The sequence below is a fragment of the Mobula birostris genome, chromosome 3, assembly GCF_030028105.1.
Source record: "Mobula birostris isolate sMobBir1 chromosome 3, sMobBir1.hap1, whole genome shotgun sequence".
Classification (NCBI taxonomy): Eukaryota; Metazoa; Chordata; class Chondrichthyes; order Myliobatiformes; family Myliobatidae; genus Mobula; species Mobula birostris.
Window position 1 is genome coordinate 206,818,109 of NC_092372.1, and position 13,745 is coordinate 206,831,853.

General features: G+C 41.5%; 1 protein-coding gene across 2 annotated transcripts in view; it reads left to right on the forward strand.

The window, feature by feature from the left end:
• ptprn2 (protein tyrosine phosphatase receptor type N2) overlaps positions 1–13,745 on the forward strand; it is a 1,029,064-nt gene that overhangs the window by 128,956 nt on the left and 886,363 nt on the right. For both annotated transcript variants that reach the window (XM_072254029.1, XM_072254030.1), the window contains exon 2: positions 7,320–7,370. In XM_072254029.1, coding sequence (XP_072110130.1) covers positions 7,320–7,370 — 51 coding nt within the window. The remainder of the gene's footprint in view (positions 1–7,319; positions 7,371–13,745) is intronic.

The window sequence follows — 13,745 nt, forward strand, 5'->3', positions numbered from 1 at the left end:
AATACCTACCTCTGCCATCTCCCCAATACTTCCCTACAATCAGCTTAATATTATGCCCTCTCATATTAATCCTGAGGAATATTCCTCAAGAACATAAGACATAGGAACAGAATTAGGTCATTTGGCCCATCACATCTGCTCTGCCATTCAATCATGGCTGATCCTTTCCCCCCTCAGCCCCACTCCCCGTAACCGTTGACGCTGTAGCCAATCAAGAACCTATGAAGCTCTGCCTAAAATACACCCAACAACCTGGCCTCCACACCTGCCTGTGATAACAAATTCCACAAATTCACCACACTCTCACTAAAGAAATTTCTTTACATCTCTGTTTTAAATGGATGCCCCGTTAAGCTGATGTTGTGCCATCTTGTCCTAGGCTCCCCCGTCATGGGAAACATCCTTTCCACATCTACTCTGTCTAGCTTTTCAACATTCGCAAGGTTTCAGTAAGAACCTCCTCATCCTTCTACGTTTGTAAATTCCAGTGAGTACAGACCCTGAGCAATCAAATGATCCTCGTATGATGATCCTTTCGTTCCCAGAATTATCCCTGTGAACCTCCTCTGAACCCTCTCCAATGCCAGCACATCTTTCCTTAGATAAGAAGCCCAGACTGTTCACAATACACAAGATGGAGCCTCACCAGTGCCCTATAAAGCCACAGGATCACAGCCCTGCTCTTGTATTCTAGACCTCTTGAAATGAATGATAACATTACATTTGCCTTCCTCACCGCTGACTCAACCTGCAAGTTAACTTTTAGGGTGTTCCTCACAAGGAATCCCAAATCCCTTTGCATCTCATTAGATTTTCCCTAGTTTAGACAATAGACTACACATTTTTTCTTTTGCCAAGATGCAAGACCATACATTTTCCAACATTGTATTTCATTTGCCACTCTGTATCCCATTCTCCTAATCTGTCTAAGTCCTTCTGCAACCTTCCTGTTTTCTCAACACTGCCTGCCCCTCCACCAATCCTTGTATTATATGCAAAGCCATCTATTCCATCATCTAAATCATTGACATACAGCATAAAAAGAAACGTTCCCAACACCAACTCCTGCAGAACACCACTTGTCACTGGCAGCCAACCAAAAGGGATCCTTTTATTCCCACACATTGTGTGCTACCAATCAGCCAATGCTCTGACCATGCTAGTAACTTTCCTGTAATACCACGGACTCTTAACTTGGTAAGCAGCCTCATGTGTGGCACCTTGACAAAGACCTTCTGAAAGTCCAAATATACAACATCCACTGCATCCCTTTTATCTATCCTACCTGTAATCTCCGCAAAGAATGCCAACAGGTTTGTCAGGCAAGATTTTCTCTGAAGGAAACTATGCGGACTTTGTACTATCTTTTCTTTGTCACCAAGAACTCCATCATTTCATCCTTAACAATTGACTCTAGCACCTTCCCAACCACTGAGGATAGGCTAACTGGTCTATAATTTCCTTTCTGCTGCCTCCCTCCTTTCTTAAAGAGTGGAGTGAGGTTAGCAATTTTCCAGTTCTCTGGAACCATGCCAGGGTCCAGTGATTTTTGAAAGATCATCACCAATGCCCCACAATCTCTAGTGGTAGAGATCCTGAATGGTAAGGTGCTGTTCATCTGATCCAGGTGACTTATGTACCTTTAGGTCTTACAGCTTTTTGAGCATCTTCTCTGTTGTAATAGTAACAGTACATACTTCTCTTTCCTCACACTTTTCAACAACTGGCACACTGCTGGTGTCTTCCACAGTGAAGACTGATGCAAATTATTCATTTGGTTCATCTGCCATCTCCTCGTCCCCCTTTATTTTTTCTCTGACCTCATTTTCTAGTGCTCCTATATCCACTCTCATATACTTGAAAAAGCTTTTTCTATCCACCTTGATATTGTTTGCTAGCTTGCTTTCATATTTCATCTTTTCCTTCCTAATGATTCTTTTAGTTGCTTATTGTAGGGTTTAAAAGCTTCCCAATCCTCTGTCCTCTGGCTAACTTTTGCTTTGTTGTATGCCCTCTCTTTTGCTTTTACATTAGCTTTGACTTCCCTTGTCAGCCATGGTTGTACTATTTTGCCATCTGTGTATTTCTGGATTGCTGCCTGTGCCACGTGCTAGTGAGGGTAGAAACAGGATGATTTGACAGGTAAATGCGTGGCTGACAAGCTGGTGCAGGGGGCAGGGCTTCGGGTTCTTGGATCATTGGGATCTTTTCTGGGGGAGGTATGACGTGTTCAAAAGTGATGGGTTGCACCTGAACCCGAGGGGAACCAATATTCTCATGGGCAGGTTTGTTAGAGCTGTTGGGGTGGGTTTAATCTAACTTGGCAGGGAGGTGTGAACTGGAGTGAAGGGACAAGACGGATGGTAAAAAAAAATAAAGATAGCGTGCAGTCAGGTTGTCAGGAAGAGTAGGGAGGTGATGGAACTTAGTTGCAGCCAACATGTTGAGTATCAAATCATTAGGGATGCAGAATCAGAAAGGGTAGCAAATACATTACTCAAAGTGTTATATCGCAATACATGGAGTACAAGAAATAAGGTGGATGATCTTGTTGCAATATTACAGATTGCCAGGTTTGATGTTGTGGCCATCACTGAATCGTGGCTGAAGGATGTTGTAGTTGGGAGCTGTATGTCCAAAGTTACAATTTATATTGGATGGATAGGAAGGCTGAGGGGTTGGTGTGGCTCTACTGGTAAAGAATGGCATCAAATCAGTAGAAAGATGTGACATAGGATTGGGAGATGATGAATCCTTCTGGGTTGAGTTAAGAAACTGCAAGGGTAAAAGGATGTTGATAGCAGTTATATACAGGCCTCCCAACAGTGGCTGGGAGGTGGCCCACAGGTTACAACAGGAAATAGAAAAGGCGAGTCAAAAGGGCAATGTTATGGTAGTCATGGGAGATTTTAACATGCAGGTCGATTGGGAAAATCAGGTTGATAATGGATCTCAAGAGAGTGAGTTTGTTGAATGCCTAAGAGATAGCTTTTTAGAGCAGTTTGTCATTGAGCCTACTGGATTGGGTGTTATGTAATGAACCAGAGGTGACTAGGGAGCTTAAGGTAAAAGAACACTTAGGAATCAGTGACCACTGTATGATTGCGTTCAACTTGAAATTTGATAGGGAGAAAGTAAAGTCTGATGTAGCAGTATTTCAGTGGAGTAAGGGAAGTTACAGTGGTATGAGAGAGGAGTTGGCCAAGGTAAATTGGAAGGAGCTGCTGGCAGGGTTGTCAGCAGAGCAGCAGTGCCTTGTGATTCTGGGAGAAATGAGGAAGGTGCAGGACAGGTGTATTCCAAAAATGAAGAAATACTCAAATGGTAAAATAGTACAACTGTGGCTGACAAGGGAAGGGCATACAACAAAGCAAAAATTAATGGGAAGATAGAGAATTGCGAAGTTTTTAAAAACCTACAGACAGCAACTAAAAGTCATTAGAAGGGAAAAGATGAAATATGAAAGCAAGCTAGCAAATAATATCAAAGTGGATAGTAAAAGTTTTTTCAAGTATGTTAAAAATAAAAGAGAAATGAGAGTGGATATAGGACCAGTGGAAAATGAGGCAGGGGAAATAATAATGGGGGACAAGGAGATGGCTGATGAACTAAATGAGTATTTTGTGTCAGTCTTCACTGTGGAAGACACTAGCAATGTGCCTGATGTTGTAGTGTGTGAAGGAAGAGAAGTGGGTGCAGTTACTGTTACAAGAAAGTAGGTGCTCAAAAAACCTAAAGGTACATAAGTCATCTGGACAAGAGGAACTGCACCCTAGGGTTCTGAAAGAGGTAGTGTCAGAGATTGTAGTGGCATTAGAAATTGTAGTGACATTAGAAATGAACTTTCAAAAATCATTGGACTCTGGCATGGTGCCAGAGGACTGGAAAATTGCAAACATTACTCCACTCTTTAAGAAAGGAGGAAGGCAGCAGAAAGGAAATTTTAGACCAGTTAGCCTATCCTCAGTGGTTGGGAAGATGTTGGAGTCAATTGTCAAGGATGAGGTGATGGAGTACTTGGTGACACAGGACAAGATAGTACAAAGTCAGCATAGTTTCCTTCAGGAAACTCCTGCCTGACGAACCTGTTGCAATTGTTTGCGGAGATAACAAGTAGGATAGATAAAGGGGATGCAGTGGATGTGGTATATTTGGACCTTCAGAAGGTCTTTGACAAGGTGCCACACATGAGGCTGCTTACCAAGTTAAGAACCCATGGTATTACAGGAAAGTTACTAACGTGGTTAGAGCATTGGCTGATAGGTAGGAGGCAGCGAGTGGGAATAAAAGGGTCCTTTTCTGTTTTGCTGCCAGTGTCTAGTTCCACAGGGGTCAGTGTTGGGACCACTTCTTTTTATACTGTATATAAATGATTTAGATGAAGGAATAGATGGTTTTACTGCCAAGTTTGTGGATGATATGAACATTGCTGGAGGGGCAGGTAGTATTGAGGAATCAGGTAGAATGCAGAAGGATCGGACAGATTAGGAGAGTGGGCAAGAAAGTAGCAAATGAAATACAATGTTGGAAAATGCATGGTCATATACTTTGGTAGTAGAAATAAGTGTGTGGACTGTTTTCTAAACTGAGAGAAAATCCAGGAATCTGAGATGCAGAAGGACTTGGGAGTCCTTGTGCAGAACACCCTGAAGGTTAACTTGCAGGTTGAGTTGGTGGTGAGGAAGGCAAATGCCATGTTAGCATTCATTTCAAGAGGTCTAGAATACAAGAGCAAGGATGTGATGCTGAGGCTTTATAAGGCACTGGTGAGGCATCACCTTGAATATTGTGAACAATTTTGAGTCCCTTATTTTAGAAAAGATGTGCTGGCATTGGAAAGGGTCCAGAGGAGGTTCACAAGGATGGTTCCCAGAATGAAAGGGTTATCATACGAGGAACATTTGATGGCTCTGGATCTGTACTCGCTAGAATTCAGAAGGATGAGGGGGGATCTCTTTGAAACTTTTTGAATATTGAAAGGCCTAGACAGTAGATGTGGAAAGGATGTTTCCCATGGTGGGAGAGTCTAGGACAAGAGGGCACAGCCCCAGGATAGAGGTGTGACCTTTCAAAACAGAGATGCAGAGAAATTTCTTTAGCTAAAGAGTGGAGAATTTGTGGAATTTCTTGCCACATTGAGCTGTGGTGGCCAGGTCATTGGGTGTATTTAAGACAGGGTTCTTGATTGGACATGGCATCAAAGATTACGGGGAGAATGCTGGGAACTTGAGGAGGAGAAAGAAAAAGAACAGCCATGATTGAATGGCAGAGCAGACTCGATGGGCCAGATGGCCTAGTTCTGCTCTTATATCTTATGGTCTTATGCTCTTATTTCTTTGGTTTTGGAATATATCTATCTTCCACCTTCCTCATTTTTCCCAGAAACTCAAGCCATTGCTGTTCTGCTGTCATCCCTTCCAGCAGCTCTTCCCAATTTACTTTGGCCAGCTCCTCCGTCATACATCTGTAATTTCCTTTACTGCTTCCTGAGGGTTCCTTTACCTTAGGCTCCCTAATACCTCCGGTTCATTACATAACACTCAATCCAGTAGAGCTGATCCCCTAGTAGGCTCAATGACAAACTTCTCTAAAAAGCCATCTTGTAGGCATTCAACAAATGCATTCTCTTGAGATCTATTACCAACCTGCTTTTCCCAACCTACCTGCATGTTAAAATCTCCCATGACTATCATAACATTGCCCTTTTAACATGCCTTTTCTATTTACCATTGTAATCTGTAGTCCACATCCCAGCTACTGTTTGGAGGCCTATGTATAATTGCCACCAGGCTCCTTTTACCCTTGCAGTTTCTTAACTCAACCCACAAATGTTCAACGTTTTTGGATCCTATGTCACATCTTTCTAATGATTTGATGCCATTCTTTACCAGTAGAGCCATACCACCCCCTCTGCCTACCTTCCTGTCCCTCCGATACAATGTGTAACCTTGGACATTCAGCTCCCAACTACAACCATCCTTCAGCCATGATTCAGTGATGGCCACAACATCAAACCTGACAATCTGTAAAAGTCCAACAAGATCATCCACCTTATTTCTTGTCCTCCATGTATTGCGATATAACACTTTGAGTACTGTGCAGTATTTGCTATCCTTTTTGAATAAGCATCCCTAAGCACCCTGCTGGCTGCAATTTGTCCTATCATCTGCCTGCCTTTCCTGACAGTCTGACTGCATTCTCTCTTTGCTTTTTTGCCATTCGTTCTATCCTGAGTCCCTTCACTCTATTTCCTATCCTCCTGCCAAATTAGGTTAAACTTTCCCCAGCAGCTCTAATAAGCCTGCCCATGAGAATATTGGTCCCCCTCGAGTTCAGGTGCAACCCATCCATTTTGAACAGGTTATACCTCCCCCCGAAGAGATCCCAGTGATCCAAAAACCTGAAGACCTGCCCCCTGCGCCAGATTCTCAGCCGCGCATTTATCTGCCAAATCATCCGGTTTCTACCCTCACTGGCACAGGGCACGAGTAGCAATTCAGAAATTACTGCCCTGAAGGTCCTGCTTCTCAGCTTCCTGCCTAGCTCTCTAAATTTTCTTTTCAAGACCTCTTTGGTTTTCCTTCCTATGTCATTAGTACCAATATGTACTGAGGCTGCTGGATGCTCTCCCTCCCCCTCCAGAATGCTGTGGACATGATCTGAGAGGTCCCTGACCCTGGCAACTGGAGACAACATACCATCCAGGTGTCCCATTCATGTCCACTGAATCTCCTGTCTGTTCCCCTCACTATCGAGTTCCCTATCAATAGCGCTCCCTTCTTCTCTCTGTTGCACCACAGTCCCATGCTCAGTGCCAGTAGCCCCGTCTCTGTGGCATTCCCCTCAGAGATCATCCCCCACAACAGTGCCCAAAACGGTGTACTTTTTCAGAGGCACGACTACAGGGGTGCTCTGCGCTAACTGCCTATTCACCTTCCCATTCCTTCTCCTGGACAGTCACCCAGCTACACGCATCCTTTAAAAAGGAAGAATGTGCAGGAAAAATTAAAGATGAGGATAAACTTTGGGAATGACATCCAATCCATTATTGATGTAAAGGAGATAGGAATGAGTAGGAACAGTATACCTGTCTTAGCTTTTTCAGTCAGTCTTTCCAACACCCTCTAATAATTATTCTCACCTTTCTCTGGTCTGCAAGAGACACTTTGGAAAAAATGTGATAATATGAGACTTTTATAAACGCAGTCAAATGTCATTTAACAAATTTTCTTGTCTCTGTAGATACCTGCAATTGAGTTTCCCTACAGCTTTAGAATATAACTGCATTTGTAATTGATATACTACTTCTTATCTTACAGGCTGCTTTTTTGAAGCTGATTTGTGCAACACCTATGAGATCTGTGTAAATGGTGAGTAGGTTCAACACCTTTTGAATTTGTTTGCACGTGTGGATGTTAGACTATGCCTGTTAAACTGATGGATTTGGTGAAGAAGAAATAGAAAGGCAGACTACTTCTTAACTGCGTGGGATTGAAAGCTGTTGGTGTTCGGAGGGACCAGAATGTCTTGTTTATTGAATCACTGACAGTCAATGTACAGGAACATTGAGATATGGAGGCAGTGTGTTGGCCTTCATTGAAAGAGGATTTGGGTAAAAATGAAAATGTGTTATGCTTTGTAATTTCAGGACATTGAACTAATTATAAAGAAGACATGGGATTCCGAAGTGTAGGTCTAACTTCGAGTTTTACTTTTAAGCAAGGTGCCACTTATCACATGGTAGCGTGTTAACATATGCAATTCACGTATTTATACAAATAACCCATAATGAATTATTTAAACAAGCAAGAATGCTTAATCAATATATACAAGGTTGCTCAAACATTACTTCGGTATTAAATATACAACACTATGCTATCATCATGTCATAGAGTCAATCAGCCCTTTGGCACATTGTGTCCACACTGACAATAACATGTTTATTTGTACTAATCCCTTTTAACCAGCACTCGGTCTGTAGTCTTCTGTACATTGACAATTCAAGAACTTCTGAAATAATGAGAGTCTCTGCCTCAATCAAGCTCTGAGCTAACATTTCAGATTCTAAATATCCTCTCGCTCAGGGGTTACCAATCATTTTTATGCTGTGGACCAGTACCGTGAAACACGGGGTCCGTGGGCTCCAGATTGGGAACCCCTGCCGTAGGTGAAAACATTTGTCCTTGCATCCCCTCTAAACTTATAACAACGCTCTCAAGTGCAAGTGTAATTGTCATTCAACCATACACATGTACACAGTTAGATGAATAGTGTTCCTCCAGGATCAAGCTGCAAAGCACAGTACACAGAGCACATAGAGTAACGATAACACATACAGTCACAAAAATAATAGCACCATCACAACACTCTGTCTTAATTGATTGCCTTTCCCAGTCTGTAACTATCAATGAACTCCTGACCTTGGATCTAGGAGAGCTCTCAGTTTCTCATAAAATGCTCCCCTCCCCCTGCCTTCTGACTGTGACTACTCCTCTTCCTTTCCGTCCTGATGAAGGGTCTCAGCCCAAAACGTCGACTGTTTACTCTTTTCTATAGATACTGCCTAACCTGCTGAGATCCAACAGCATTTTGTGTGTTTTAATTTGAATTTGTTCACTGACTTGTAAATACAAACATTTTGTGTATTTTTGTGTGAACAAGCCTTTGTAGTTTTGTGATAAAAGAAAAACAAGGAAAGGTGAGCTAATGTGGCCTTGATCAGTGTTGGGCAAATCTTTGAAAAGTCGTAAGCACTGTCCACCTGCTGAATGCCGTTAGACAATGGAGCAATGAGATCACAGATTTGCTCCCTTTTATACCAGCGCAAAGATTAGCTGGATAAAATATGCTTTTATTAAAATACTGCAAATGAAGTTCAAATGTCAAATGAACGGCTAATGTTGTCTTCAGTGTAAGAACGTGCAGCCTGAGCAGACGAGGAGGTGGTTCAAAATAACGGCATGCTGACATTTTCATATTGCAAATTAGGGTTTTACAGTGGATTACAGCATCTCAAATAACTGTTTGACAACTAACAAAAGATATACTGACATTTCATTGATGGCTGTGCCCTTTCAATTTTCACACTTAGAGGACACTTGTTCCGTTATCAGTACTGCAGGCAGATAATGCCACTAGCTCAGTATGATGGATGAGATTCAAACATAATCTCATCTGTTAGACAGGCCATTGAAAATGAAAGGAGGACTAAAAAAATTAGTAAAATTGTTGCCAGCTTCTGAAGTCTTATCAGAATTGTTGGTTACTTCCGCAATTAGGTGAGCTCCTGTGAAACTAATTTCACTTCATGATTCCCACTGTCACTGACTTCCGTCTCTGAGGCCGTCGTGAGACCATCCTTCAGGGGGGCTGAAAGAGGATTCATTCTGAGATTGTGAAAAGTGTCGCATTACACCAGAGTGACAAAATTCCTCTTTGATTTTTCTTTGCCGGCTCTACTTCATTATCAGCTACAAAACATGCAGAGTTTAAAACTGTACCTGTACCCAGCTTATTTATGTTTTGTTGGTCACAGCTGGAGTGGTGATTTGAGCTGAAGTAATCAAGGTTCTGGAATTCAAAGAAATGGTCCAAAACTGTGAGCCTGACAAAAGCTCAGAGAATAAAACAGCAGACTGTCACTTAAAGGCTAATCAATTCTTTTTAAAGGTTACTTTTTAGCATGGATTAAAATAGCAATGAAAGCTGTTTATCACAAAAATGTCAATGCTGTTTTAAATGGGAAAGTGTCAATTTTATCTCTGCAAAAGACAATTGCTGTGATAAATAATCTCATTTCATATTGCATTCACTTGGCGAACCCATAGAGAAACACTGCTGACTGCATAATGCAACACCAGCCCCACTTTACTGAAGGGAGAGCTATTATGTTAAAATTGTGTCATGTATTATGAAAAATTAGTCCCCATGCGATATCTTTCTAGTGTCATCCCTCTTCCTTTTCAGTCCTGATGAAGGGTCTTGGCCCAAAACGCTGACTGTTTATTCATTTCCATAGATGCTGCCTGTTGTGCTGAGTTCCCCCAGCATTTTGTGTGTGTAGCTTTGGATTTCCAGCATTTGCAGACTTTCTCATGTTCTTTGAATGTTATTTTAAGAGAAATGAAATCTTGTTTTGCCTCAATTAAAATAGACAGAATTAGGAGTAAGAGCAAACCATTTGGCACTTTGACTCTGCCTTACCACAGATCTGATTGTAACCTCAATCTTTGCATTCTTACCCTACCCCTTGTTGCTTTTCAGTTTTGCTAATCAAAAACTTATCTACCTTGGCTTTAAAGATTTCAAAGGGTCTGTGTCCACTGCCATTTGAGGAAGAGAGATTGACAGGTTTGTAAATTTGTACCCATAACACCAGTAACCCCACCGAGTCGTTCCACAAGGCAGCACACCAGTGCAAAGTTCAAAGTTTAAAGTAAATTTTATTATCAAAGTACATATATGTTATTATATACCACTCACTCCCATCAGGGAGGAGGCTATGTGGCATTCATGCCAGGACCACCAGACTCAAAAAACAACACCTCCACCTACCAACCCACCCCTCTACACCCCACACAACCACTAATTTATCATTCCTGTTGGAGTCAATTTATGTACAGACACTCATGTGCCTAGTGTTATTTTATGGGCATGTATATAAGCTTTCTTATGTATTTACAATTATTGTGTTCTTTATCTTTTGTGTTTTTTTATTATTGGGTTTTTTAATGCTGCATCACATTCAGAGTAACAATTATTCATTCTGCTTTACACTTGTGTACTGGAAACGACATTAAACAATCTTGAATCTTGAGATTCATGTTCTTGCAGGTATTCACAGTAAACACAAAGAAACACAATAGAATCAATGAAAAACTAGACAAAAACAAAGACAGACAAACAACCAATGTGCAAAAGAAGACAAACGGCAAATAAAAAAATCATAAAATCTTAATCTGATTACATATGCAGGCCACAAACAAGAGGCAAGCGTAATTCACCAAAATCTTGCTTAAAGGTACAAACTCATAAAGGACCCTCAATACAAGCCTAATTCAGTTTTAGAGGCAGAGTCCTCCACACTATATTACGACTGGTCTGCTATTACAGATAGGACAATCCATAATAATCATCTGGATATAATATTACGGGATAAACAAGTAAGAAAACTTAATAGATATAGCCATTCCAAACACATGCAACATACAGAAATCAATAAGTGAAAAACACCAGAAATATGCGGGATTAAAAGAGGAAATTGAAAGACTATGGAACATGAACAGGGTATACATTGTCCCAGTAGTAATATTTACAAGTATCATCCAAAGTCACTACACAATAGCTTTAAACACTTAGGCCTACACAGCAATATTTATGTAAATCTTCAGAAAGTCACAATACTAAGCACTACTAGAATAGTCTGTAAGTTCCTAGCAATTGACAAATGAGTGTGCTTGGTTATACCTGTACCTCAGGTTTTACCAGGTTGAGCTGAGAAAAAGTGAAAATACAATAATAATATGAATAAATACATATATACCTGCATACATAAATAGAAAGTATCCTGACAGATTGCGTTTCAGGCTAGTATGGCGACTGCTTTGCTCTGCTCTGGATTGTCAGAACTGGCAAACAATGGCAAGCACTGTCCATCTTCATATTGCTTCAGGAAGGAAGGGTATCAGCATGAATGCTTGCCACAGTATCCGTTCCCTTTTCTTTTTTCTGCCATTTGGGAAAAGATACATGAGCTTGAGTGTTCACCCTCATTCCCCACCATATTTTGGAACCTTCAAAAACATATCTTGAAAATTGACCAACCCATTGGGCTTCATGGTAAGTGGCGCGCAACTGGAGAAAATTGAATCCAAAGGATGATTATGCAAACTATTATTTCAGTTGTGCTGACCTGAGTTTTGATGAGCCGTTAAAGAACAAAGAGAAACCAGGAATGTGAGTGAAAATAATTGGCACAAATACTGTGTCTGTACATTACAATCACTGTGGTTGTTTATCAACCATGGAAAACATTATGGGAAAGCCTCGAATTAGGGTGTTAATTGCTGCTCTTGGAATTAGAGTAATAAGATCAAACTCCTCTCCTTCTGCTGAATATTCCATGATTTGAACTTGATGCTGCTTCTTCCACAGCCCAGCTCACTTTGGGAAATGAAAGACGTGCAAGATGCAGAGTTTATTAATAGTCAGCAGCAACTGGACTGAGGACCATTAAGTAAATTCTTCAGCCAGTTGGCGGTGTGGTATTATAGTAGTTAGTTCATCTTAGTATTTATTCTTAATTCCCTTTGAGAATGTGTTGTTGTTGAAGATGGAATTCCAGCCTTTAGACCTACTGACAACAACGGAATCGTTGGGAAGAGCTGAAGTCAATATGTAGGTGGTGGTTTTCCCATATGTCTTTAAGACCTCGATCTTAAGGGTGATAGAGATTATGTGAGGTTCTGATGGAGTGGGTGACATGGTAGCATCGTGGCTAGCATAATGATATACAGTGCCAACGATCATGGTTCAATTCCTACTACTGCCCATAAGGAGTTTGTACATTTTCCCTGTGACTGCGTAGGTTTCCTCCAGGTGCTCTGGTTTCCTCCCTCATTCCATAGACGTACAGTTAGGGTTAGTGAGTTGTAAGCATGCCATGTTGACTCCAGAAGTCACTTGCGGGCTGCCCCCAGCAGAATCCTCGCTGACTTGATTTGATGCAAACAATGCATCTCACTATATGTTTCGATGTTCACGTAACAAATAAAGCTAATTATTTTTTTACAAAAACTACATCTAAAAAAAACAGAAAAAGACTTAAGTTAAAAGAAAGAAAGAAAGACTAGCTTTATTTGTCATATACATAGAAAGATAAAGTGAAGTGCATTATTTGCATCAGATCAAATCAGTGAGGATTGTGCTGGGCAGCCCACAATTGTTGTCACACTTCCATTACCAATATAGCATTCCCACAACTCGCTAACCCTAACCATACAATACATCTTTGGAGAGAGATTGAAGGTAGATCAGGTGTGGATCTGAGGTTAATTGGTGAAAGGGTGAGGTGGGGGTAAATGAGGGATGAAAGGTGGGGATGTGAAAGTAGTAGGGTGGAGAGGGATGAAGGTTGGGGAAGTTTGTTGAAGACTGAAGACGAGAGGATAGTGATGAGGTACTTGAGCTAAAGTGAAGAACTGAAGGTAACAGGAGGTAGTTGAGGTGGTGAAGGTGGAAGATGACAGGGAGTCTGTTGCAGGTCGGTGAAATAAAGCTAAGATATATGATCAGGTAGTGAAAGTGAGGAGGCAGACAGTTGGAAGTGAGTGAATGAGAGAGGGTGATATTGGTAGAGGGGAGATGTCAAGTGGTTGGGGCTTGGTGATGGGGTCAAAATAGGGAAACTGGTGAAGGGGCGTATAGGGGGATTAGTGAAAGAGATAAAGTGAGATTGGTGAAGAAGAGCAACACACATCAAAGTTGCTGGTGAGCGCAGCAGGCCAGGCAGCATCTCTAGGAAGAGGTACAGTTGACATTTCAGGCCGAGACGCTTCGTCAGGACTAACTGAAGAAAGAGCTAGTAAGAGATTTGAAAGTGGAAGGGGGAGGGGGAGATCCAAAATGACAGGAGAAGACAGGAGGGGGAGGGATGGAGCCAAGAGCTGGACAGGTGATTGGCAAAAGGGATATAAGAGGATCATGGGACAGGAGGCCCAAGGAGAAGGAAAAGGGGGAGGGGGGGA